Genomic DNA, 27,787 nt, shown 5'->3' with positions numbered 1-27,787 from the left:
GTCCAGGTGATTCGGCGCGCCGCGCGCCCACCTGGCGCGCCGCGCAAATGATCTGCACCAGAAATTTTTTTTTTGTGTTGTGAAATTTAACGGGAATTGTCGTGGTTTGGTTTGGGTTGTTACAAGTGGTATCAGAGCATGGTCTAAGGGATTTAGGTGACTTGAGATAGGTGCCTAGACTTAGACTTGTGTGTGCTTAAATTGTTGCGGGACTTGTAGGATTACGGGTCGGAATGGGTTGGTTAGTGCCTTGGCTATAGGTTGACTAACGTTTATATTAGTAATGCGGATATTATTAATATGTTGTTGTGTTGTGATAATAATTCTCGCGTGTGTTTGTACCGCGTAGAATTTTGGTTGTGTTTGTGTATATCATCGAGCGAGACGGTCGTTGTACTAACGAGTCGATGCGGCATGTGTGCGTAATAAGAACTTGCAAACCTTATTACGGGTGCAAATCGTGTCTAACAAGTGATGTACGATGAGTGTTTAGCAAGATGGGGCTGTGTCGTGCGTACGGTTTTACACGTTCGTGGACTAATCGTTTTGCATTCTTTAGAATGGCGACGCGAAACGAGATCGAGACGAATGACGAGGAGTTTAATACTAGAGTTGCGGCCGCCGTTGCGGAGCAAATGAGTGCGTTAGAAGAAAGAATGGAAAGGAGGTATTCCGAACTTCAAAGTAGTGGTGAAATGGAGCGTTATCTTAAGAGCTTCATGAGGACTAAACCCCCGATGTATGACGGGAAACCGGATCCTTTGGTGAGCACAACATGGATTTCGGATGTCGAAGGGTGTTTTCGTACTATTGATTGCCCTCCCGAGAGGAAGACGAGACTCGCTACGAGTTTGTTGCGGGGTAGGGCAAGGGATTGGTTGGATGGTAAGATTGATCTTGTTGGTGGCGAGACGTTTATGGCTTTATCGTGGGACGAGTTTAAGGAGGAATTCTTTGAGGAGTTCCGGACTTCGGCCGATTTGTGGGAATTGCGTAATGAGTTGCGAAATTTGCGACAAGGATCTATGGATTTGAGTACTCTCAAGACGACCTTTATGGCGAAGGCTCGTTTTTGTCCGGAGTATTTGGGGAATGATCGTTTGTTGATGGGAGATTTCTATCGGACCTTGAATGATGACTTGAAAAGTAAAATTAGCCGGGGTCAAGCGAAATCGTTTTCGGAATTATTCGACTTGGCTAGAGGTTTCGAGTCGTATTCACGATCGAAAAAGGGTGAACCTTCAAGTGAGCGAAGGGTCGTTTCTTATGGTGCTCCGAGTAAGAGGGCTAAGGGTCCGAGTGTGAGCACGGGTGGTACGCGAACGGGTATGTCGGATTCTAGTGCGGTTAGATGTTACAATTGTGGCGTGAGGGGTCACAAGTCTTGGGAATGTTCGGTACCAAAGGGTGATGGTATGGTGTGCTTCAATTGCCAAAAGGAAGGACATCGTAAGTCGGAATGTCCCAAGTTAGCGGGGACGGGTGCGGCCATGAGACGTTAAGGTACGTTTAAGTTTGATAAATATGTCTTTTGATTATTTATTAAATGCCGTTTGAGTTTGAGCTGCGTGCCTTTGTTGTGCATGTTATGCTACGGGTGACGTTCCTAATGGAAGTACCCTGTGTTGATGTTTGATTGACGGGCGAAGGGCGTAAGACTTGGCGTAACCAAGCATTCCTTAGTATTTGGGAAACGTTTCTACCAAGCCACGGAAATGGTTTTGGTGTTTGGTTGTTAAGCGCGTGTTCGCTTTGATGTTGAAGTGACGAATCATGAGGTTCGTCGGTTGGTTGGAACCCTTGAGATCGAGTGTTTTAAATCTCGATGGGTGTTGGTAATGGAGTCTTTATGACGCGACATTAGGTGCCCCTTTTATACCTACTAGCGTGGTGTTCGACTCCGATTGTGTTGCGGTACACTTTTCGTTCAAAGTGTTTAAGGGTTGGTTAAAATCCTTCGTGTGCTCAAGGTTGGAGCAAGATGTGGTAATGGGTCGTGCGAACCCAATTATTGGTAAAGTCTACCTTTGGTAGCATTGTACGAGTGTACGAGATGCGGTTATGGAACGTAATTCTAAGTGGGGGAGTTACACTCCCGCACGAGGAAGTTTTAGTGTGAGATTTCGGATGATGCTATTGGTAGATCCGGAAAATGTTGTCGAGACCTGGTTGGGGCGATTTGTGGTAGGGTACAATTTCGGATAAATTGTACTTATGGTTTGGATTTGAATCATCACCGAGGTGGTAACGTGGTAAATCTCGTTGAGAGATAATGGACGTGTTTGACGAGCAAGGTGAAATCCTTCGGTTAAGGGAGGTGTGTGTCGGATTCTCTTTTGGAGAATTATTGTTTGGTACCTATGTTTGATGTAGGTGGTTCTTACTCGATTGTGGGGATGGTTAGTGATATCCGTTAGGATTCACTATAGTGTAGCAGAGCGCGATGTTGCACTACTCGTTGTTTGAGGCCGAAAGTGCGTATGTGATTGATGAAGCATGACTTTCGGAGTCCGCTGACTTCATCGTGGTGTTGATGATTAATGAAGCATGATCTTTAGGGTCCGCTGACTTCATTATTGTATGGTTGATCGGTGGAGCATGATCTTCGGGTCCGCTGACTTCATCGTGGTGTTGAGATCGGTGAAGCATGATCTTCGGGTCCGCTGACTTCATCGTGGTGTCGAGATCGGTGAAGCATGATCTTCGGGTCCGCTGACTTCATCGTGGTGTTGAGATCGGTGAAGCATGATCTTCGGGTCCGCTGACTTCATCCGGTGTTGAGATTGGTGAAGCATGATCTTCGGGTCCGCTGACTTCATCATGGTTGTGAATCGCGTGTGGTTTCGGATTCACGATGACGCGTGTAGTTTCGGTCATCTTATCGAATGAATCTCGTGTAGTTCGGATTCATGGTGACTCGTGTAGTTCGGTCATCTTATTGAGGTAGTAATCTCGTGTGGTTTCGGATTACTAAGGCTCGTGTAGTTCGGCCAACCTCGATGTTGTGGAAGTGAATCTCGTGTAGTTCGGATTCACAAATGACTCGTGTGGTTTCGGTCATTGTATTGAGGAGTGAGTCTCGTGTAGTTCGGATTCACAAATGACTCGTGTAGTTCGGTCATTCCTCCGGGATAGTGACTCTCGTGTAGTTCGGATTCACTATGGCGCGTGTAGTTCGGCCATTCCCGATTGTTGTTGTGGTGAAGGTAGTGAGTCGCGTGTAGTTCGGATTCACTAAGGCGCGTGTGTTTTCGGCCAGCCTTCGTGTGTTGTGTGATCCATTGGTTGTTTGATACACCGATGGTGGGGTCGTAAGGACCGTGTTGTTTGATCTATCGGTTGTTTGATACACCGATGGTGGGGTCGTGAGGACCATGTTGTGTGATTAGTGATGCGATAGCCGTGTTTCGCTCACATGTTGTTACGGGTGTGACGAAAGTCGATTTTGTACACCTTGGTTTAGCGTTGCCATCATCGTTTTGGACGCTATCGGTTTTAGCCGTTTGTTATGATGTTACGGTAGTTGCGCTTTGGTCGTATTGCGCACTACAAGGGATGTTAGTGGTCGGTGTTGTCCGTAAGGATTCGTTTGGTTCGGTCTTCATCGTTTCGGGTTGTTGACCTTAGGTTGAGACTTGGTTGCTTTTAGCGTTGTACTCGGTAATAGTACGCTGAGGGATTGATATCTCGGTACGAGATTGGTTGAGTTTCCCGATGTTAGGGAATGAGCATGGTTTTAGTACTCGGATTGTGGTTTTGATAAATCACGGGTGACGATTTAGTTGTTAAAGGCGACTCCTTGGGGAGGATTGTCTGGGGAAGTCGGATTGGAACTTATGTCGAGGACCATAGGGTGGGGTCCGTTTGGTTAAGTGACGAGGATCACGAGGACGTGATCGAGTTTAAGTGGGGGAGAGTTGTAAGACCCGAATATTTATCTTGCTTGTTTGTGTATTAAGACGTTCGAGATTGGGTTTCGCGGATTATTTATATAAAGTTTAAAATGCAAAAGAATCTGTTTCAGTTATGTCGCGCGCCGCGCGGGGATTCGGCGCGCCGCGCCGTTTGCTGCTGACAGAATCCTTTGTTTTTAATTGGTTTAAATGAAGGGCAAATGGGTAATTTCACTTGAGGCCGGATTTGTGAGGCTTATGAGCTAGTTTGGATCAGTTTTGGATCCCATTCACATCCACTCATCATCTTCATCCATTTTTAGAGAGAGAGTAAGAGTTTAGAGAGAGATTGGAGGTTTTGGTGAGGAAGAAGCTCGAATCGTGCAAAGTCTCGGGTTTTAAAGTTGCTCCTTTCGTTCTCGGCTACACGGTGATAGTATTGGTAAGCTCAAACTCCGAATTTCAATTATTTAATTTGATATTCAAGTTAGGGTTTTGAGTTAATTAGTTGTAAAACCCTTTTATGTGATGAAATGGATTTATGGTGACTAGTTATTCTTGTCACTTGGCGGGTTTTGGGTTGATTGACGATTTGGCCTTGATTAGGCTTTAATCTTGGGATTTATCACTTGGATTAGTGATTATGGAAGTGTTGAAACCTATTTAGGGTTAATTGATTGACTAACTTTGACTTTGGGTCAAATTAGGGTTTGGTGGTGATTATGACCCATTTGGTGACTTAATGAGGTTTACGAACTTAAAATGGATTAAGTTGAAGTATAAGTCCGAGTTAAATGTGTTTTGGTGTCAAAACTTATAAAGGACGAGATTTTGACCTTTATGGGTCAAAATTAGGGTTTAAGTGTCTAAATGGGTATGACACGTGTTTGACACTTGAGTTCGGGTTTAATTGGCTTATTAGGACCATTCTCACTTGTGTTAGTGATTATTGGTTAGTTCGGGCACGGTTTGTGCTTGGAAGTGCAATTGGGTCGAAATTGCACTAAGTGTTGAATTGGGTTGGTTTGTAAATCCATCCTAATTGTATTGTTGTAATTGTGATAATGGAATAGGTATTTTCCATTGGCGAGTTGCGGATTACTTGGAAGCTTTCTTCAAGACTTCAAGGTGAGTGATATTATCCTATGTACATATGTATGTGTAGGATGGGTGCGGGTCGGGTGAAGTGATTCTCGGCTATAGAGCTCACTTCACATGTAGGTGGACTGGATGGACTTGTGTATGAGTCCAATTGGCACGGTTGTGCGTTTTGGTTGACCATCTTTGGCGAAGTATTCGTTCGTGTGTACGTTATCACACATGATTGTGATTTGGATGTTGTGGCCCCGATGTGGTGGATTTTATAATCCCGTGACCGTGGGTTTGAGTTGGAGAAGTGAATCGCGTGTGGTTTCGGATTCACGATGACGCGTGTGGTTTCGGTCATCTTATCAAATGAATCTCGTGTAGTTCGGATTCATGGTGACTCGTGTAGTTCGGTCATCTTGTTGAGGTAGTAATCTCGTGTGGTTCGGATTACTAAGGCTCGTGTGGTTCGGCCAACCTCGATGTTGTGAAGATAGTAATCTCGTGTGGTTCGGATTACTAAGGCTCGTGTAGTTCGGCCAATCTTCATTGTGGTATTGGTTCTCGGTATTGGGTTAAGGTGTTAACCTTGTTCGTTTATATTGATATATATATATTAATGTATTGTTGTGTTGTAGCTAACCCTCCGGGTGTAGCCATTTGGAGAGGTTCACCTTGTCGTTGGTGGACTCATATTTGTTGTTGTACCTTTAGCTTGATGCTTAGAGATTGTACGGTATGCTTAGTGTAGTTGCTTTATATTTGGATGCTACGGTATGCGGTATTTGTTTGTGTGGCGTATTCATTTTATACATATATATGTATGTAGTATATTATCATTCACTAAGCGTTAGCTTACCCTCTCGTTGTTGACTCTTTTTATAGATTGCATGCGGATGGTGGCTCGGGTAAGCGCGAGGATTAGAGGACTTGCATAGTTTGCGTAGAAGGCTTGCTTTTGGATTTATTAGGATTGGGTAGTGTATCCCCAATCGCCATGCTCGGCTTTGTCTTGTATTAAGAGTCTTATGGTCTAAAATTGTATTTTTATACTTAAAGGGTAAATTGGGCACGTGTGGGCCCCACTTTGTGAAACTCGCTCAAACCTTAGTTATGTGCTAGTTTTACATATATTAATGTACGGTTAAAAGCGTTTTGGCTAAATGTGTCGGGAACTAGTCAAACATTTTTGTTAAATTGACTTCCGGGGACAGCGGGCTGTCCAGGTGATTCGGCGCGCCGCGCGCCCACCTGGCGCGCCGCGCAAATGATCTGCACCAGAAATTTTTTTTTTGTGTTGTGAAATTTAACGGGAATTGTCGTGGTTTGGTTTGGGTTGTTACAAGATGCAATTGTTGAGTCAAATTTATTTGGTTCTACAGTTGCTAACATAACTTGTTCTATTGTTTCAGTTCTTAGCAGGGTAGATGAACAGGCAGAGGGGGAGCAAAATAAAGATGTTGTTATTCCCACTGGTGATATTGCTGCCTCTGCTACTGGTGTTGGTGCCACTGATTCTGTTACTGGTGGTGCTGATGCTAGTACTGTTGATTCTGCTGCTGCTGGTGTGGAAGATGTTATCATGGAAGAACCTCCTGTTCTTGAGAAGGTTATTGACAATATTGTCAAGGATGTTCTTCTTGATGAACCTGTCACCCAGCCAAGAGTGGACCCTGCATTAATGTCTGATGAGCCTGCTGATTCTTCTGATTCTTCTTCTATGGAACGTCAAGTTCTTACAGAATCGGCAGTTCGTCATCCTATTGGTCCGATTTTGGTTGCTACTGAACCAACCGCTGAGGTTGCTGATGTTAAGGATGCTGGTACCTCTGCTGACACAACTACTGATTCGACTAAGGCATCTGTTACTGAGGAAACAAAGCCATATGTTGTGCAGGTACCAGATCCATATGAAGTTGTTCCTAACTTCATTTTCAAGGGAGCTTCAATCTCTCCCAAGATTGCTATGCTGGTCGATCAGCTGACCATTGATCCCGAATCTGCGATAGTCTCAGCCAGCAGATTACCTCGTGAAGAGATGGTTGAGCTATTATCTCAGCTTGATAGACCAGCTAGAGAAGAAATTTATGAGAGGATAGCCCTGCTGGAGCAAATCAATGAACAGCCTTACTATCATGTTTTTGGTATGGCTCCAGCTGCTTCGCCATTTCCTGGTACATGGAGGCCTCTCAAGTTTGTCATCGATCCTACTACTGGTAAGTGTGTTATGCAAAATGTCCCTGATTCACCAGTACCTTCTTCTTCCTCAGCTTCTTCCTCCTCATCTTCTTCTGATGAGGATGCTGATGAAGGTACTGGTAAGGGCGAACCAGTCACTCATGATAACGTGACTGGTTCCAAAGACAAACCAGTGGATCTTACTGATGACAATGCTGATAGTAATGCTGACAAGGATATCAGTGGTTCTAAGCCTTCGGGCGAAGGTAAAAACGATGGTGATCATGATGATGAGTCAGCTCCTGACCTTCCATCTCCACCACCCCACGGTGATACTCCTCTGTTAGCTTGTGCTGACCAACCTTCAACCTCTGCATACTTAAAGTTCAATGCAGATGAGGTTGCCGATATTTCCACCTTTGCTGTCTATAAGACACTGCAAGGGATCACACCAAATTTAGAGGAAACTATTCGCAGAGCTATTGTTGATAGTGTTTCTGCTGCTGTCAGATCTGCTGGAGAGGCTGTTACAACTCCTATTGATCTTAAACTCCAGCAGGTGTGTGCTTTTGCTGATATGGCAGTCGAAGCAATCACAAAGCACCACGAAGATGAAGAGGAGCTTCAAAGGCGAATTATCTCTCACAATGAGTACTGTGAAAATATCACCCGACTCCAAGCTGATTTGGATGCTGCTAACCGCAGAAATACTTTCTTAAATGAGGAGAACAGGGTGTTACACGAGAGATTGGAATCGCAGGAAGCTCAAATGGCTAACATGATTCCTGCTGCTGCCTATGTTCAGATGGTTGAAAACATGCAACGAATGGCTGCTTTGCAAGGTGATGTTCGGGCCATCGTTGAACAAATGGCTATGGGTGTAGCCAGGAATGAAGTTAGATCCTCCAATCTTCTGCTACGACAATTTGGTGTGGATCCTGGTGCCCATCTTACTCTAGAGGTTGCTGAGTGGAACAATTTTGCCTTCTCTGCTCCTCAGTCAGACAGTGATCTTGATGCTACTGTCTCCCCTTCTATTACTGCCCGTGCTGATGACAAAAAGGGGGAGAAAAAGTCTCAAAAGAAATCTAAAAAGAGAAAACAGTCTGAGGGGGAGCATGAACATGAAAAGGCTCCTAAACAACCCAGGAGAGATGGAGATGGTGATGGTGATGGTCAAGACACTGGCCCTAAGCCCAGCAACGCTCATACTGAAGCTGGTGGTGCACAGGCAACTGGTGGTACTCAACCCAGTGTGTCTGCCACACCAGTGGATGATATTGGTTCTGGCAGTAAGCCCAGTGATGTTTCTGATATGGCTGTAGCTGAAGCTTTTGTGCTGTCTCAATCTATTGAACGTAAAATGAAGAGGAAGTTAGAGAGACATCAAAAGCGACAGCAGGAACTAGATGATGCCTTCAATGCCAAGTTTGAGGCCTTTGCTGATCTTAAACGTCGTAAGATTATGCACAGAAGATGGCTGAGTCCAAAAGCATTGGAAGTCGATGATGACCTGACTGCCTTTGATAAACACAGAAAAGAGGCAAGAAAAAGAAATGCCAAGTTCATGGTCAAATACGACAAACAGAGGGAAAAGCTGTATGCACAGAGAGCAGAAAGAATCAGGAACATGACTCCTGCTGAGATGAAGGATTACCTTGATTCTACTGGGTCAACTGGTGGAGTTAGAGCTGATATTTTCATGAAATGGGTTGATGCTATGTTAGAACCCAGCTCTACTCCTCAACCAGCATCTGCTGCTCAGCCAGCTACACAACAAAAACAGCCAGCAGAAACAATCATCCTTAGTGATGATGATGTTATTAGACAGGGGGAGCATCTTGCTATTGTTCCTTACCTGCCTCCTATTCAACCAGTATCGACACAAGAACCATCAGCTGAACCCAGGCCTATTGACAAATACAGGGTGAAATCTGCTCCTAGGGACAATCAGCCCCTGAGGAAAGGACCCCTATTCGAGGCAGCTGATGAAGGTACTGATGTGGTTGAGCCAGCTGATACTAATCAGTCAGCTGGCATTGAAGACACAGCAAGGAGTGCTGTGATAGAAGACCCAGCCAGAAGTGTGCTGCTGGGTAGTACAAGTGTTGAAGACCCAGCAAAGTCGGTTGAGCTGGGTGCTAAACAAGTAGGTGATGAAACGGTTGATCCTGCTCACTTCACAGTCTGGGGAAGAGACGGCCAAACATTTGTTCTATCTCCTCTTCCTCCCCAGATTCAAGTTTACTTTGACAGAACACAGGATAACCGGGTCAATCAGCATCCAGTTAGTTCATCTGGCAGCTATGAATCATCTATGTATCCTCCATCTTCCCCAAGGGTTCATGACAAACATATCACTTGGGAAGATGACTCAGTAACCCATGGTGAGCCGAACATCAGGAAAATGAACCCAGATGAAAGAGATGCCTACAGACTTCAGATCACTGTTCCAGAGTTGCTTGAACAAAGACAAATTGAACTTAATGAAAGAATTCGTCAAGTCAGGCTGCTGCATCACCCTCTTGATCACCCACACTATATTGCTGCACTAAACTTTGGCGTTGACATTAGGGTGTACTTGAATAACAGTGGTCTCAGGCTCTCCACTACTGATGAAAGAATTCATTTTGAATATGCTCTCCAGCTGGGTATGGATATAAGGGAGTATTGTGCTGCCCTTAGTACTGAAGAGGGTAGAAAGATGGTTGAAGCAGTAAGATCCCTGAACATTTCATATGATGATTATCTGATGGGTTTAGCTGCTGAAAGGGAAGCCAGAGAAGCTGCTGATGCTGAACTTGCTGAACGTTCAAGGCTTCAGGATATTGAAGACAGATTGGCTGCTGACAGAAAGCAACAGGCTGAGTCCCTCAAACTAGCCAGAGCCATTGTCAAAGAACAGGATAAGGTTTTTGATAAGATAGAAACTGCTGAGAAAGTACCTACCACTGCTCCTGTAGTACCTGATCACAATATTGAGTTTCCTGATACTTACTATAAGAGCAGGTATGGTAATGTGATGAATAGAAGATCTAATCCCTGCAGAATTATCAAGGTAAACAGGGGGACAAAAAGGGCTTTTAATGTTGTCAGGGAGAACAATGTTCAAGAAAGGATCAGTTTTGATGACTTAAGAACTCTTGGATTCAGTGAATGGATAGAAATCTTGGAGTATTTCATTGGTAAAGGTGAGAGTGCTATCAAGAGTGCTCTTAAGACTGAACTCCAACAGCTGTTCAAGAAGGCAACTAAGTTTGGGAATGCACCAGTAGTTGATGTTGATGAATTTCTTGCTCAAAAGCCTAAAGGGAAGCAACCTACTGGTGAAGGACCAACTGGGAGAAGCCGAATTGTTCTACCTCCTTCCATCCCTGTTTTTGACCCTGCTGAATTACCTCTCCTGTTCCCTGAAGCCTGGAAGATTAAACAAGAGGAGCTATCTGATGAAGAAAGAGAAAGAGAAAGGGATAAAGATAGATAGTCTCCTATGTGCTTAACTTGTATCTTTGTAATTTACCTTTTATTATGAATTATCTTGTAATTATTGTATATATCTGATGTAATGTAAGTAAAGTGAGTTTATCTTCAAAATCATATCAAATTATAAGATATAGATAACTCATCAAAAGATCCCAAAACAAACTTAAAGGGACGAATTTACTGTCTACTCTCTCTAGGTCTCTAAGTGCTGGCTTTAGTGTTTTCTCTTCAAGTCATAGGTTTTGTCATCATCAAATAGGGGGAGATTGTTGAGTCCCCAAAATAATTAAGGATTTAATTATGACAAAACAATATTTATTTGCACTAAAGTGTTATGTGCAGCCAGCACACGTTTGTTTATGTATAGTCAGCTAGTATAGCTGTGTCGAGTGTTTAGTATGCTGCCTAGTCTATCAGCACAAGGTAGAAATGTATTCTTCGAATCAGCACAGGATGTGCACCCAGCAAATCAAGAATATCGAAGTGACTCAGCATATGAAGGACCAGTAAGTCTGGATATCAGCATACAACACAAGACAGCCATGCTCCATTACAAGCATGGTAGTTTCCCAGAGTGGTCTACATCAACGCACTATTCAACAGAAGTCGAAGACAAAGTTGAACAGAAAAGGACAGGAGTCGGCGGCTGACAAGTGACCTTACAGGACCACGTGGGAATGCAGAAGTGGAACGCATGTGCAGACATGTGTTATACTTTATTCATACCTAGGGAACACAACATTCCATTTGTTTAAATCAAATGGTAGTGCCAAACCGAATTGGTGTGTTCCAGCAAATAGCTACCTAAGAGGAAAGAAGGAGAGCACGCCTTCTGACACAATTGTCCCCACAAGTACAAGGCATCCAATGTACTAGTGGACAATAGATTAATTACACGGTTAATAGAACTACTATATATATTGTTGTATCCACTATTGTAAAATAGGAGTGGTGTGGGTTTATCTGTTAGAGTCAAAACCGTGTAATAGCTTTAGTTTATCTCTTAGCTATAATCTAGGTAATCTGTATCAACCAACTATCATTTCCGCCAAGGATAGTTGTGATTCTTTCTGATTTAATCAATAAAGAATAACAGTTGAAAATTACCTGTGACTCTATCTTATTTACTACAGAATACTAAACGTGATTAACTGACTAGTTAATTAAGAAAAGAATTGTATTCACCCCCCCTCTACAATACTCCTGTTGTTATTAAGGGACCAACAACTGGTATCAGAGCTTCAGTCTTGATAATTAATATCTTGGATCTGAATTCTCTTATGGCTTCGTATTCAAACTCAGCTTACCTTGAGAATGGCTCATCTAACAGACCACCTAAGTTTGATGAAGATGAGTATGAAACCTGGAAGGCAAGGTTCATGCTCCATCTTGAGTCTGTGGATTCACTCATGCCTGGAATTGCCAAAAATGGCCCTTTTGTTCCCACTGAGACAGTTGGTAGTGCACCAGCAACAGCTGACACTCCTGCCATCCCTGGCAGAGAGGTTATTCTCACTCCCTCTAGATGGGATGATGAGGATAAACGTCGAGTTGGTCTTGACCCTAAAATCAGAACCCTGTTAGCCATAACTTTGCCTAACCCACTGTTCAAACTGATCAAGGGAAAAGAAAATGCTAAGCTTATGCTTGACTACCTAGATGTCACCTATGAGGGTATGGGAGAAGTTAGGCAGAACAGGATGATTGCTCTTAAAAGAGAATATGAAATGTTCTTTGCCTATAAGAATGAAACCCTTAAGCAAACCTTCATTAGGTTTAACTCTTTGATAGCAGACCTAACCACTTTAAATGTAACCTACACTGAATTTGAACAAGTGAACAAATTCATTGATGCACTGCCATGTAAATGGAAACCTGTTACTGACCCATTAAGAACCACACAGACCCTAAAGAACTTTAACCTGTCTTCTCTCTACAGTTCCCTTTGGAATCATGAGAAGGCAGAAGCCAAGTTTGAACTTAACATGAAAGAAAACTTTAGGTCTGCCCCCACCACTTCAAAATCATCTAAAAATGATGATGCTGCTCTTATTGCTGCTGCTAAATGGAAGAAAGCTCAAAAAGCTTTACTGGTTCAAAAGTTACTGGCAGAACAAGAGTCAGCTGATAGTGTTGAGGAAAGTGGTACTGGGTCTGAAGAAAGCAGTACAGATGAAAGTGATGTAGAAGGGTTTGCTGAAGGTATGGCTCTGCTGGCTAGGCAGTTCAAAAGGTTCAATCGTAGTAGAACCAGCAAGTCATACAAATGGAGCAAAAAGCCAAATGCTAGGTACAACAGCAAGTCAGTCAAGGGTCCTAAATCTGAGTGCTTTAATTGTGGGAAGGTTGGACATTTTGCTGCTGAATGCATGTCCAAGAAACCTTCCACGTCACATGCTAACTCTTTCTCAAAAGCTGATAAGTACAAAAACAAGTACAAAGCTATGAAAGCTCAGATGAAGGAAAGTGCAAAGACTGACAAGAAGGGTAAACAGCCAGAAAAGGTTCTAGTTGCTGAACATCATGACTGGGATGAAGCCAGCACGTCCTCATCCTCTGATAGTGATACTGATGATGATGGTGCTGGTTATGCTACTGGTAAAAAGCTGTGTTTGATGGCCAAAGAGGTCGAGGAGTCTGATGAGGATGATGGTGGTAGTACGTTTTTGGCTGATATGAGGGAAGCTGATCAAAACAGAGATTCTCCTCAATGGAAAACTGAAATGATGTATAAGGTTGATAATTTTCGAACTTATACTGATGATGAAAAAGCTGAAATGTTTGACTACCTAAGAATTGATTTATGCAGAAGCTGCAAACGTGAAGAGAGTTTGAAATCTAATAACAAATCTTTAAATGAAAAACTCAAAGGCAAAAATGATGAAATTAAGATCTTAAAAGATACAATTTCCAAACTTGAAAAACAAAACTTTGCTTTAGAAACTCTTCACGTTGACGCAGCAGAAGTCAAGACCCAGCTGGACAATCTCAAAAGAGTTGTTGCTTCATGGTGCACATCTGCTCAACGCACAGCTAAATGTGTTAACGAGCAGGTGCCTGCCCAAGTTCAAGCCTTCTTTGCTGGTGACTATGCTGCTGCTGCTGCTATTGCAGAAGTTACTTTCATGGACCCGATTCTTGAAACTGATCCTGAAGCTGTCTTGCCAAATACTTTTGCCAAGATAGTTGAAGGTAAAAAGGTTGTGACAAACAAATTTGTTAGACCTACTGTGTCCCTACCACCTGCCATGAAAGAAATTTTGGAGGATGAAGTTAGAGCAAGAGAAGCCAGTAACTCAATTGATGAGACTACTGACCCCTCAAGCATCCACTACATGACTCCGAAAGAAAGACGTATTAAAAGGGAAATCACTGAAAACAATTTGAGAAAAGTTAAACCAACTGATTCCCCTTCGTGTTCGAGTTCTACCAGTGCTAAGCCAGCTGATGACCAATCTACTGGTCACCCAGTAGCTGCAGACAAGCCAGTGAAACGAAATACTGGCAAATCTAAGGCAGCAGTTAAGATACCTACTGGTTCATCAGCATCAGAAGACAAGCCAGCAACTTCCCACGCTAACTTGTCAAATAATAAAGAAAAGACAGTTCGCCATGGTCATGGTACTGGTTCCAAAAGGAAAGCTGCCCATAAGGGAAAAGCAAAAATTGACTCGACTGATGAGCTGTCTATCACTGAGATAATGACAGCCAAGCTTGACCAGCTAATTGAGGCAGTAATTAAAAGTCGACCCGATCCTACTGCCCTTATTAGATCTGTGCATGACCAGCCACAAAAGCCAAAAGTGAGAAAATGCTACAAATGTGGCAGCAAAGCTCACCTGGCTAACCAGTGTACTCAAACCCAAACCCCATCTGCTGCTTCTTCTAGCAAGCCAGTAGAAAAGAAGAAGTCATCAAAGGTGACTCCTTCAGAACCCATCCTTGGATGGGTTCCCAAAAAGAACTAATCTCTAAGTTATTGTGCAGGGCATTCAAAACAAGCAAATCTGGTATCTCGACAGTGGATGTTCGAGACATATGACCGGAAGTAAGTCCCTGCTGATGGACTATCAGGAAAAGGATGGTCCAGTTGTTTCGTATGGAGATAATTCGTTGGGTTACACAAAGGGTTTTGGTACTTTGACAAATGGGAATGTCACGTTCTCAAATGTTGCATATGTAGTTGGGCTTAAACATAACTTACTCAGCATAAGCCAACTGACAAGCAAGAATAAGATAGTCCAATTCAGAAAGAAAATTGGTACTATTTTTGATAAGACAGGGAAGCCACTGCTGACTGCAAAACGTCATGAAAACATGTATCAAATTGACATGAACACAGCAGTCACAACAACTGATACTTGTTTCTATTCGAAGGCAGCAGACAACCTGAAGTGGTTATGGCACAAGAGACTCTCACATCTCAACTTCAAAGATATTCACAAATTATCCAGTAGAAGTTTGGTGTCTGGGCTACCCACAATGTCTTATGTGAAGGACAGATTGTGTCCTGGTTGTGAAAAGGGGAAACATCACCATGCCTCGTTCAAATCCAAGCAAATCTCATCTGTTGAGAAACCATTTCACTTACTTCATATGGATCTATTTGGTCCAGTGAATGTGGCCAGCTGTAGTGGGAAGAAGTATACACTGGTTATTGTTGATGAATACTCGAGATACACTTGGGTGTTCTTTCTGAGGCAAAAGAGTGAAGCTGCTGATGAAATCATCAATTTTATCAAAAGAATGGAGCTTTTGAATGGGCAACTGGTGAAGCAACTAAGAAGTGATCATGGTACAGAATTCAGAAATGCTACATTAGAAGAATTTTGTGCTGACAAAGGTCTTTCCCAAAATTTCTCTGCTGTGAGAACACCTCAGCAAAATGGTGTTGCAGAAAGAAGAAACAGAACTCTCATTGAAGCAGCAAGATCTATGTTGGCTGAGTCTGGGTTGAAGAATTCCTACTGGGCAGAAGCTGTGAATACTGCCTGTTTTACCCAGAATAGATCTCTTATTGTGAAAAGACATCAGAAAACTGCTTATGAAGTTCTCAAAGGAAGAAGACCCTCAATTTCATTTCTTCATGTATTTGGCACTCCCTGTTACATTCTAAATAATAGGGATCAGCTGGGCAAATTCGATGCTAAAGCTGATGAAGGTATATTCCTTGGATATTCCAACATGTCAAAGGCATATAGGGTCTACAACAAAAGAAGAGGTTGTTTTGAAGAATCCATTAATGTTACATTCGATGAAACTGCCTCTGCTTCATCTACTGATCGTGAAGATGAAGTGTTACTGTTTGAAGAGCCTACTCAGCAAGCTCTTGATGATGAAGAGCCAGCAGCACAACCCTCACCAATCCATGCTGCTGGGTTCTCTGATGATGAAATGGAACATTCTGTTCCATCTGTGTCTAAACCAAGTGGACCTACTGGCTCTACTGAAGTGCTGCAACTTGAGCCTAGGTCTGCTGGTTCTGAGAGATCACAAGCTGGTACTGATTCTACTGATATTGATCAGCAACCTTCTGTTGCTGCTCACTCATCTGAACCAGCTGATGATCAAGATGCTGTGTGTTCTACAACCAGCTCACCTGTTCATAACACCAAATGGACAAGGGAGCATCCGATTGAGCAGATTATTGGTAATATTGCGAGTGGTGTTAAAACACGGAGGCATGCTACCAGTAACTTTTGTATGCATGTTAATTTTGTGTCTACCATTGAGCCCACGTGTCCTGAGGAAGCACTTCAAGATCCTAGCTGGGTTGGTTCAATGCAAGAAGAAATTACTCAGTTTGATAGGAACAAAGTGTGGACATTGGTACCTGAACCTGAGGATAAGACAAAGAAGATCATTGGTACTAAGTGGGTGTTTAAAAACAAGATGGATGAAGATGGTGTCGTTATCAGAAACAAAGCAAGATTGGTTGCTCAAGGGTTTAGACAGGAAGAAGGATTGGATTATGGGGAAACTTATGCACCAGTGGCTAGGATGGAAGCTATCAGATTGTTCTTAGCATATGCTGCTAGGATGAACTTTAGAGTATTTCAGATGGATGTTAAATCTGCATTTCTGAATGGGAAGCTGCAAGAAGAAGTTTATGTCAAACAGCCTCCTGGTTTTGTAAGCAGTAAATATCCAGACCATGTCTACAAGTTAGACAAAGCTCTTTATGGCCTTAAACAGGCTCCAAGAGCATGGTATGAGACACTTCATGTGTATCTCACTGGTATAGGTTTTAAAGTTGGAACAATTGATACCACTCTATTCTCAAAAGAGATAGATGGTGATCTCTTGTTGGTACAGATATATGTGGATGATATTATTTATGGTTCTAAAAATGAAAAACATTGTCAAGATTTTTCAAAACGTATGTCAAAGGCATATGAAATGAGTTTACAAAGAGATCTACAATACTTTTTAGGATTGCAGATCAAACAACTTGATGATGGAATATTCATAAGTCAAGATAAATATATCAAAGATATGCTAAAGAAATTTGGTCTGACCTGTTTAAAAGACATAGGGACTCCAATGGCAGCATCCATTAAAATAGATGCTGATCCAAATGGTGAACCAGTCAATATCACTGAATATAGAGGTATGATTGGATCCCTACTTTATCTCACAGCCAGCAGACCAGATATTATGTTCGCCACATGTCTCTGTGCCAGATATCAAGCTGATCCTAAAGAGTCACACTTGCTGGCAGTAAAAAGAATATTCAGATACCTAAAAGGTACTGCTAAACGTGGTCTTTGGTATCCCAAAGACCAGGATTTTGAACTAATTGGGTATTCAGATGCTGACTTTGCAGGGTGTAAAATAGACAGGAAAAGTACTACTGGTGGGTGCCAGTTACTGGGTAGTAGGCTAGTCAGCTGGACAAGCAAAAAGCAAAATACTGTGTCCACATCCACTGCTGAAGCAGAATATGTCTCTGCTGGTAGTTGTACTGCTCAAGTACTGTGGATGCAAAGCCAGCTAAAGGACTATGGTGTTCATGTTACAAAAACTCCAATCTACTGTGACAACACCAGTGCAATTGCTATCACCAACAATCCTGTGATGCACTCAAGGACTAAGCACATCGATGTTCGGTATCATTTCATAAGGGATCATGTTCAAAAGGGTGATGTTGAGTTACATTTTATTTCTACAGACCAGCAATTAGCAGACCTATTTACAAAACCATTAGATGAGAAACGTTTTAACTATCTCATCTCTGAGCTGGGTATGCTTGAGCTTTAAATAAAAGACAACTTTTGTTGGTGTGCTGGCTCTACAACGTGTAGGGCAAACCAGTAAGTCACATTTATTTACTTACTGCCTACATGTCAAACAACCAGCACAGCAAGGTCTTTTATATTTTGGTTACTTAAATGTTTTAAATGAAATAATAAATAACTCTCCAAATTTAACGATTCCTTAAAACTGGAAACTCATTTACTTCCAATGATTTAAATTAAATTCATGACATATTAAATGTAACAAAAGTATTTTGTATTTAATACAAAAAATTATTTTTGAGGTTTTAAATCAATTTGTTTGAAATAAAATCTGATGCATTTAATGCTGTATGGGAGTAATGAGTGTTTAAGCCGTATAAATGTCATGTCAACCGTCTGTCTCCCTTTGAAAACGTGCCAGTCGTCACATCTGCCCACGCGCCTGCAGATGACAGTCATTTTCTCTCTCCTGCACTTTTTCACCCACTCACAACGGATAAAAGTGTGTTTCATCTTACAAAATAACCTTCGGTTATTCATCTTTCAAAATACACACACTTTTACTCTCAAAATCTTTTCAATCTTCAAATCTTCATCCTACACTCATCAATGGCAGAACAACAACAGCAATCACCACGTGCTGCAAGCCAGCAAGAGGAACAACAGCAACAACAACCTCAATCAATCGAACCACAACAGCAACCACAACCTGCCCCACAACCGGCACCGGCACCGGAGGAACCGGTGGTTCAAGAACACGTCGTTCAAGGACCACTGTTCAATCTCCACCCCAACCTGATTAGGGCTCCCAATGCACCTGATCACTCCCTGATTCGCCTATCTAGAGGCAATGCTGCACATGCCCTCTCTATTCCCAAATCGAAGGTTAACAAAGGGTATGAGGCCCTCATCGAATACATCCGTCAATCACCTCTGGCAAGAGCCATCACCGGTGTACCTTCCCGATTCTATGCTGCCTGTTTGGCACAATTTTGGTATACTGCCACTGTTGCCACCACTCCCGGCAACGTTCCATGTATTCGTGGCATGGTGACTGAAACCCTAAATTGCTCTGTCACCGTCGAAGCTATTAGACGTGCTCTTCAATTGCCCGGTGGACCATTTGTTGCTTCACCTACTAGTGACGAATTAAGAAGGGAGGTGTTGGAGACCATTGGGTTTGCTGGACCAGTGGCACATACACCGTTGAGAAAGCATATGCCACCTCTGTGGTACTACTTCTTTGGGTTGATGACTCAATCTCAATCTCAATCTCAGTCTCAATCTCAGACTCAATCAAACTTATCTACTGATGCAAAGGAATTATACATGTCTTTGGTGAAACGGATGGATAGGCAAGAGAAGGAGCTGCAAGAGTGTAGAACGCAAATAAATGATCACGAGAGACGTATATCTGAACAAGAGAAACGAATATCAGAACAAGAGCAAAATCAAGATGAGGAGTTACTTGGTCGATCCTTCTCAGACAATGAAAACGACAAATCAGCTCAACGGATTAGACGTGGAATGAGAGATCGACGACCAACGCGTGTACTAAGCTCCCCTTTCACAACACCGGGATACAGAAAACCAATCGAGAAGGTATATCTTTAATTACATTTTTTTTACCTTAAACTTGCAGTTTTGTCATTAATTATCGAGAATAAACAGGCTGTGTTTGTTAAAAGTAGGCGCAAGGTCATGTCTTGCGTCCTTGCGCTTGTTTTGACAAACAGGCGCAAGGTATGGTCTTGCGACCTTGCGCCTATGTTACATAAATGGCGCAAGGTCATACCTTGCGTCCTTGCGTGTGTCGCAAGGGTTATCTTGCGCCCTTGCGCCTTTTTTCCTGACTTTCTATAATTCACAGCTGTCAGATGATGTTGCTCGCAAAGTGAAAAGGCTGAGGGTGTCTGAGGCTGAGGAGGTTGTTAATCTCGATACTGAAGAACAGGGTGTTGTTGAAGAAGAACCCCACCCTATTGTTGAAGAAGATGTTGTTGCTCCGATTGTGAAAAAGCGTAAACGGTCGCAAAAGGATTGGGTTAATGACGAGGAAATTTGGTCGATGGTAGACAGGCTAGTGAATGATCAAGGAACTCTACTACCACCACCACCCAATGCTTGGAGAGACGGTAGAAAGCACGTTGGGCCTGCAAAAGATCCGAAGAGTATGGTGGATAGTAAGCAAGAAACGCGGTGCATGTTCATTTTTCAGAACGAAAATTTTATATACCTCACACCTGAGTTTTGGATCAGGTTACTTGGTCTTGGATATTCCGGATACTTGGAAAACTTAGTAAGTTGCTCGCTTATTTGTTTCCATTCTTGGAAAACTAAGTAAGTTTCATGCTTATTTGTTTTATCACAATTGTAGCATATTGATGGATGGGCTACACTTATGTTGAGATATCGTCAGAGGGTTCTCCCCCGAGCAAGCCAGTATTCCACTCCTATTATCCCGACCGACTCGTTTGCGTGTAGTTCTCGATGGACTGTCATGCCATTGGGTTTCCTTTCTAGCCTTGCAGCGTTTCAGTCCTATTATGATGATACACAAAGGGAGGAAGAGAAACGGAAAGAAGCGGAGAAAAGAGGAGAAGTAGCAATCACAGGGGAGAATCCACCTGATTATATGTATTTGATTGGATTAGGGGATGGTAGTGATGAGCTATATCCATCCTGGGCCTATTGTGATAAGGTATGTTTTAATTCCCAATACAAATTTTAGGTTTTGAAGTGTTCTGGAACAGGCGCAAGGTTAAGTCTTGCGTTCTTGCGCCTGGTGTTTTAGGTTGGACGCAAGGTTGTCCTTGCGTCTTTGCGTCTGGTGTTTTGAGGTGTTCTGGCACAGGCGCAAGGTTCAGTCTTGCGTCTTTGCGCCTGGTCTTTTTAGGTGTTCTGGCACAGGCGCAAGGTGTGACTTGCGTCTTTGCGCCTTGTGTTTTAGGTTTGACGCAAGGTTGTCCCTGCGTCCTTGCGCCTGTTGTTTCTGGTTGACGCAAGGTTGTCCTTGCGTCCTTGCGCCCTTTAATCTTGCGTCCTTGCTTCCATTCTGCAGGCGCAAGGTATGGTCTTGCGTCCTTGCGCCTATTACAGTTTAGCTAATATTGTGTATGTTTTTTGCAGATTTTGATCCCCGTTCACTTTTACGATGCTCAACACTTTATTCTGATTGTGTTGAACTTGGAGGAACAGAAGATATTGGTGTACGATAGTTTGCCCGGTCATGTTGATCAAGAAATTGTCAAGCTCACCAAAGATCTGGGAGATCAATTGCCTGTATACTTAAGAGCAATTGATTACTTTAACCAAAAGCAAGACTCCCAGATTGTTGACTACTTGGAAAACAAGGAGAGCATCGAGTTCATGACCGAGGCAGCACCAGTCGTGCCGGTGCAAGGTGGAAGTAATGGGGACTGTGGTGTTTGGGTCTGCATCCATATGGAGAGGGTGATCTTTGGGTGGGATGAAATCCCAAACATTGGAGATCCTAAAAAGGCCGCAGAAAACTACAGAGTGAGAATGGCCAAGACCTTCTTTCGTGCACGCTTTGATACCCAGGAACCCCCACCAAAAGAGAAAGCAAAAGTTGGTAATTGAGGTTTTATTTTGAAAACTGTAGTTAATTATGTAATTTGTGTATAAAACTGTAAATGTTGTAAACTGTGAACAGGTCCGTAACTGTATTTTTGAAGGCGCAAAGGTGTGTAATCAGACCTTGCGACCTTGCGTCCCGTAATAGCCGTAGACGCAAGGTCCTTCATGCGGCCTTGCGCCTCGTATTTAGAAGCAGGCGCAAGGTGATTCTTGCGTCTTTGCGCCTTTTTATTAAGCAGGCGCAAGGTTCTTCTTGCGTCCTTGCGCCTATTTTTGAAACATACGCAAGGTTCATCTTGCGACCTTGCGCCACAAAATTTTTATTATTATTGTAACACTAGCTTGTGCATTCAATATTATAACATATAAGTAACACACGAAACCACATCATAAAATACTAATTAAAAAATATTACAACAATGGAAGACATCACACCTTAATTTGTTCCTGAAAATAAACGTATTCTAGGAACTAATTACTACCTAAATTGTACGTTGGATAAAACTGAGATTGATAAGCTTGAGATGGTTCGACTGTCTCTTTCGCCTTCGAGGTTGTGTTTCTTGCCCGTTGAGAAGTTGATTCACCTGTTCGGTCATAAGCAGCTGGGCATGTTGATCGAGAATGACCTGGTTCTTTGCAACGACTACAAGTTCTTACTTTTTTTGAAGTTTCTTCACCTTTTGAAGGAATGCGTTTTTTACCTTTAGGACGTCCAGGTTATCTTTTCTTTAGAACTGGGGGGTGTACAAGTTGCAAAATCCCGGGAACCGGATCCGACCATTCAGACCGATGGGGAAGAGGAAGAATGTGTTCGGAATACATATTTATGTATGTTTGAGTGCTGAACCAATGTGATACATAACAACTAATATCCTCCACTCCGAAGTGTCGTGCTGATGCAATCACATGACCGCAGGGTATGCCTGATAATTGCCATTGACCACATGAACAAGTTCTATCTTGTAGATTAACCAACCCATTTTTTCGTCCATCATGTACCTCTATTAGATCATTTGTCGATGGAAATGCTCGCCATCTTCTTGATTTGTCCATCCTCTTAGCTAGCTTACGTTCAACATATGGAGTAACCGGTGAAGTAAGACTAACTGATTTGTTGCGATGTTTGAAATACCAATCCTGTATTGAACAACGAAAAAATTCGAACAACATGCAAACGGGTAGTTTACGAGCATGTCTTGATAGAGAGTTTATAGACTCTACACTGTTGCTTGTAAGGTATGAATACCTAATATGAGTAGATTGACTTCTGGACCATCTATTGATACCATCCTCACATAGAACTTTATAAGACGCTTTCAATCTCCTTCGAAATACATCCAGATGATCATGAAAATACGACGCACGGTACGCCTTAACCATTTTCCAAAAGTGCCATTCGAAGAATTTCATCTTGTTGGATTTAGTTTTGATGTTCATGAATAAATGACGTGCACAATGAGCGTGAAACGCTTCCGGAAACACGTTTGCAATGCCGTGTGCTATTGAAGCAGCACGATCAGAAATAAAAGTAATCTCTGACATACGATCAACCATACCATAACTCATTAAATGATCTCTTAGGTTACCAAAAAACCATGACCAAACACTGTTTGTCTCGCCTTCACCAATTCCATAAGCCAATGGCAAAATTCCATTATTGCCATCCATCGCAACAGCAACTAAATTAGTACCCAGGTACCCACCCTTTAAATGTGCAGCATCGACGATGATTATCGGGCGGACATGTTGCACAAATGATCGAATCTGCATGAAATTTTCACAGTAAATCAAATATTATTAATAAAGACCTCATACACCATACGCAAGGCGCAAGGTTTTTATTGCGTCATTGCGTATTAGTTGGCGCAAGGTGACCCTTGCGCCTTTGCGTATGGTGTACATATTAAAAGGTGGTTTTTGCTAAAATATATTTACTTACAACTACTCCAATGGACATGTAACACATCACAAATTTATTTTCTTTATCGGTAACCAAATTGGTGATGGTCCCCGGGTTGTGGATCTTAAGGTTATGAAGGTAAATGGGAAGCATTCTTAAGGAGTCATCACTACTGCCACGTAACATCTCTATTGCTTGACACTTGGCCCTCCATGCTTGATTGTATGATACACTCACTCTAAACCGATTAGCTACATCATCACGTATATCTTTTGGTTTATACTCTCGATTAGCAGCCTTGAACGAATCCATAAGAATACTACCCAACACCTTTTTAGTAGCATGTTTATTGTTTCCCATAATTTGTGTGCGTGAGCAAGTGTGTACGTCATGCAACTTTTTAACCATAAAGTTTTCAGTGTGTCTTATTTTGTATGCACTACATTTCCACTCACAATTTGGCAACACACATTTAGCGGTGTACCGAGATTTGTCTGACTTTACAGGCTTTATTTGAAAGTTTTCTTCAAGGCATTTTGTAAATAGCTGGTTTAGGAATTCTTCCTTGTTCGAAAACGTTTGACGAACTTTGACCAAATCAGATACCTGATACGTGGTTGGAATTGGGGCCGTAAATTCTGGGTTTTCTTCATCTTGCTGACTGTGTAGAGTTGGCATATTCCAGAATACATCTTGTTTTTCTTCATCTTCTTCATCTTCATCTTCCTCGTCACTTGCTTCATCCGATTCACTAGACCCAACAACAGGTATAAACGGGTTCTCTATTTTTTTATTTTACACACGTTCTCGGCGCCATGGTTGAAGATGTCAAATTCTTCTGTGTTTGGAGGTGGTATTTCAGCCTGTTTTTCTTCCGAATAGTGTGTTTCGAGGTTTGGTTCGGAATTGTGTATTTCATCCTGTTCTTTTTGCAGATGGTGAGTTTGTTTGTTTGGTTGAGACTCGAGAATCCGGAGGTTTTGTTGGAGATGGTGTGTTTGTGGATTTTGTTGGGGCTGGTGTGTTTGTGAATTTTGTCCGGGTTGAAGCATTCTAACTTTGTCGACAACATAAATATCAATAGGCTCGTTTGTGACAGCGTGTTTTAAAAACTCAAAAAAATCTTCATGATCATCAGTAATATCAAAAATATGATTATTATCAATATATCTTAGCGAAATAGGTGCATTAGGTGGCAATTCAATTTTTTTGAGAATTTTCCTTAACAATACTCTTCGATTTATTGGTTTTTGTGGAGCAAGTGGTAGTTTTAATCTGGTTCTAAAACAGTCAAGAGGCAGATACATAGGTATGTTGTTAACAAATTCAAAATTACCTCCACAACATACATGAACAACAAATGCTTCATCATTACTACAGCTCATTAAGACACAAATTAGTGAAAAAATAGATAAAAGTTGGTACCTTAACGATGCTCTAATGACTTGATCTTTTTGAAAATGAAGTAAAATAAAATTATTAATCTGGAGTTCTAGCCTCATTAAATAGACAGGTACATAATCTTTTCCGTAAAGGTACAAAGAATCCAAAAAAATCTTATCCCGAAATCAGGAAAAATCCATTCTGATAAGGCGCAAGGCGCAAGGACGCAAGCCCTTATCCTTGCGCCTTGCGTTTACACGCAAAGGCGCAAGCCGCACGGTCGCAAGGTCTAAAGATACTTGCGCCTTGCGCGGGCAAATTCTCAAAAAAAAAAAGGGGTTCCAGCTCAGAAAAGGCCAAAAAAATGGGTATTTTGGTGATTGACCCAATATCTTTCATCTACATCATCTAGAAGTCATCAGTGGGCAACATAGCATCCAACGCCTTCCAGCCCGGAAGAAAAAATATCAAAAAAAAAAAAAAAAAAATCGAGAGTTGAATTCAACATATGAATTCAAATAAAACCCTTCAACGGTCAAAAATGACACCGTCCGTGGCTCGACTTTGAAGACGGATAGCGGAATCAACGTCGTGCCAGTGTCGATCGACGGTCGATCCCGGCGTTGGTTGGTGATGAACGGCGATGAAGGACTGTAGATACCCGGTGCTCTTGAGCTCGAATAATTAAGACACACATGTTATATATATATATATATATATATATATATATATATATATATATATATATATATATATATATATATATATATATATGGAGGATTTAGTGAGAACTTTTTTTAGTGTGAGAACTTTAGGAACTCCAAATACACTGGAATTCGAGCAAAAAAGGTGCGCAGGCGAGCAAAAAAAGGAAATTCGAGCAAAAATAAAAAATATGGATGAACAAAAATTCATAGTCGAGCAAAAAAAAATTTTCGAATTTCAAAAATGTAAAACACATTTTTGTTCGAATATCAATATTTTTGTTCGACTACCCGTGTATTCTACATTTTTTTGTTCGACTTTCAAAAATGTAGAATACCCGTGTATTCTACATTTTTTTGTTCGACTTTCAAAAATGTAGAACACATTTTTGTTCGAATTTCTTTTTTTGTTCCGCTTTTTTTTTGTTCGACTTTCCTCATTTTTGCTCGACTATCATGTTTTTTGTTCGCCCGTATCCCATTTTTGCTCAAATTTTTCTTTTTTTCTCGAATTTCTGTGTAATTTTGAGTTCTCGAGATTTTCTCACAAAAAAATGTCTCATTATATATATTAATGATATCATTAATTCAAATTAGACACAAAAGTCTACTAATGCTGTAAAAGTCAGTATTGGCTGACAATTTTTTCAATACTTGTACAGTAAAATATGTAGTAAATGACACACTCTTTAATACTACTACTATATATTAGATAGATATATATAAACTCCCTTTTCCTACTTATATATAAGTCTCTAATTAATAAATAGGCCAAAGGTACTTATAAATAACTACTGTACTAAATTGCAACAACACCTAAATTAAAAACAAATAAATGTAAATATACTCTCAACCACCGTCCATTGCACTTTTCCGTCACATAGTTTGACCGTATTATCTAGTCTGGTCCACCATACACTTGCTTTTGTAACTTAAATTTTAAATAGGCCATGAAGAACATGCCACGTGGCCAATTTGTTCTATCATCAGGATAGCTAGGATCTCACTTTGATAAGGTTATCTTCCATCCAATTGGTAGACATATCCACGTGTCCATAACTCCATATCCACCCAGATTCTCTTTACATGTTCCGCTAGATTAATTTATTAATGTTATTACTACGAATACCATTTCATCTAGATTAATGTTTAAAAGTTGGTAGTATGTTTAAATGTACGAGTTTAAATAAACCGAGCTATTCACGAGCTACTGGAGTTCAACTCGTTAAAAACACAATTCAAGCTTAAACGTTTTGAAGCTCGTTTTGTAAACGAGTCTGGCTTGATTGCTCGAGCTTCATATCTCGAATCGAACAGGCTCATGAGCATAAATGAATTTTTATTTATATACATTAAATTACTCTTTTATAATAATATAAAGATAGATAGATAAAGGTAATATAATTTCATAAATATTCTTTTTTAGTTAAAATACTAATATTAAATCTTATTAAATGCGAATATAAAATATACAAAAACTAATATGTAATATAATTGAATAAAAATTTATTAAAAAAATATTACGTAATAAACGAGTTGAGTTCGAGCCGAGCTCGATGTAACGCGCAGAATTTTAAACATCAGATGGTGCGCGGCACGCACGTTCTTGCGCGACGCGCATAAGCAGCTGGCAGTCCACTTCGTTATTTTCTGTGTTTTAAATGGGCATTTTAGTCTTTTTGCTATAGTGGCGGGTTTGAGGCCACAAAACTGACCAAGTCTTATCAACTTCTCATTTCATTCTCTTTTCACTCAAATACATTCAATTAGAGAGAGAGAGAGAGAGAGAGAGAGAGAGAGAGAGAGAGAGAGAGAGACCCTAGTAAGAGAAAGCTTAAAGCTAAATATGGTCATTTAAAGTTTTTGTGACGACCCGGAAATTTCCAACCAAATTTAAACTTGATCTTTATATGATTTCGACACGATAAGCAAAGTCTGTAATGTTGAGTCTCAAAAATTTTGAACTGTTTCTTATATTCATTTGACCTTTGACTGTTCCCGACGATTCACGAACAATTGTTTGTATATAAATGTACTTATATATATACATAAGTATAAATATATGTGTATATATAATAATGTAAAATAATAAAATATACATTAATCAATAGAATTAAATATGTAAAAATTGATATATATATATATATATATATATATATATATATATATATATATATATATATATATATATATATATATATATATATATATATATATATATATGATATTAAAAGGAATATATATATATACACCTGTATATGATTTCTATATATAATTAATATTATGTATATACTGTAATAAATATAAAATGTATAAATA

General features: G+C 41.1%; 2 protein-coding genes across 2 annotated transcripts in view; one reads left to right on the top strand and one right to left on the bottom strand.

Annotated features, from left to right (window-relative positions):
• LOC139900270 (uncharacterized) overlaps positions 1–21,481 on the top strand; it is a 34,533-nt gene extending 13,052 nt beyond the window's left edge. Inside the window, exons 4-7 of the mRNA XM_071883058.1 lie at positions 19,157–19,480; positions 19,749–20,177; positions 20,256–20,579; positions 21,008–21,481. Coding sequence (XP_071739159.1) covers positions 19,157–19,480; positions 19,749–20,177; positions 20,256–20,579; positions 21,008–21,481 — 1,551 coding nt within the window. The remainder of the gene's footprint in view (positions 1–19,156; positions 19,481–19,748; positions 20,178–20,255; positions 20,580–21,007) is intronic.
• A 426-nt stretch (positions 21,482–21,907) lies between these two features.
• On the bottom strand, positions 21,908–23,519 carry LOC139900269 (uncharacterized). Its single transcript, XM_071883057.1, has 3 exons — positions 22,728–23,519; positions 22,552–22,618; positions 21,908–21,925 (listed from the first exon to the last, which is right to left on the bottom strand). The coding sequence occupies exons 1-3, from the start codon at positions 23,249–23,251 to the stop codon at positions 21,908–21,910; spliced, it is 609 nt and encodes a 202-aa protein (XP_071739158.1). The 5' UTR covers positions 23,252–23,519.
• Positions 23,520–27,787: the final 4,268 nt, after the last annotated feature.

Source organism: Rutidosis leptorrhynchoides, chromosome 3 (genome assembly GCF_046630445.1).
Source record: "Rutidosis leptorrhynchoides isolate AG116_Rl617_1_P2 chromosome 3, CSIRO_AGI_Rlap_v1, whole genome shotgun sequence".
NCBI lineage: Eukaryota > Viridiplantae > Streptophyta > Magnoliopsida > Asterales > Asteraceae > Rutidosis > Rutidosis leptorrhynchoides.
This window is presented reverse-complemented; position numbering and strand designations above follow the sequence as displayed.

Bases quoted from the DNA above. Each gene is read 5' to 3' on its own strand.
- LOC139900269 (XM_071883057.1), bottom strand. From the start codon at position 23,251: ATGCAGATTCGATCATTTGTGCAACATGTCCGCCCGATAATCATCGTC. The intron at 22,619-22,727 runs GTATTCATACCT...TGTTCAATACAG, and splicing joins AGTCAATCTACTCATATTAG to GATTGGTATTTCAAACATCG.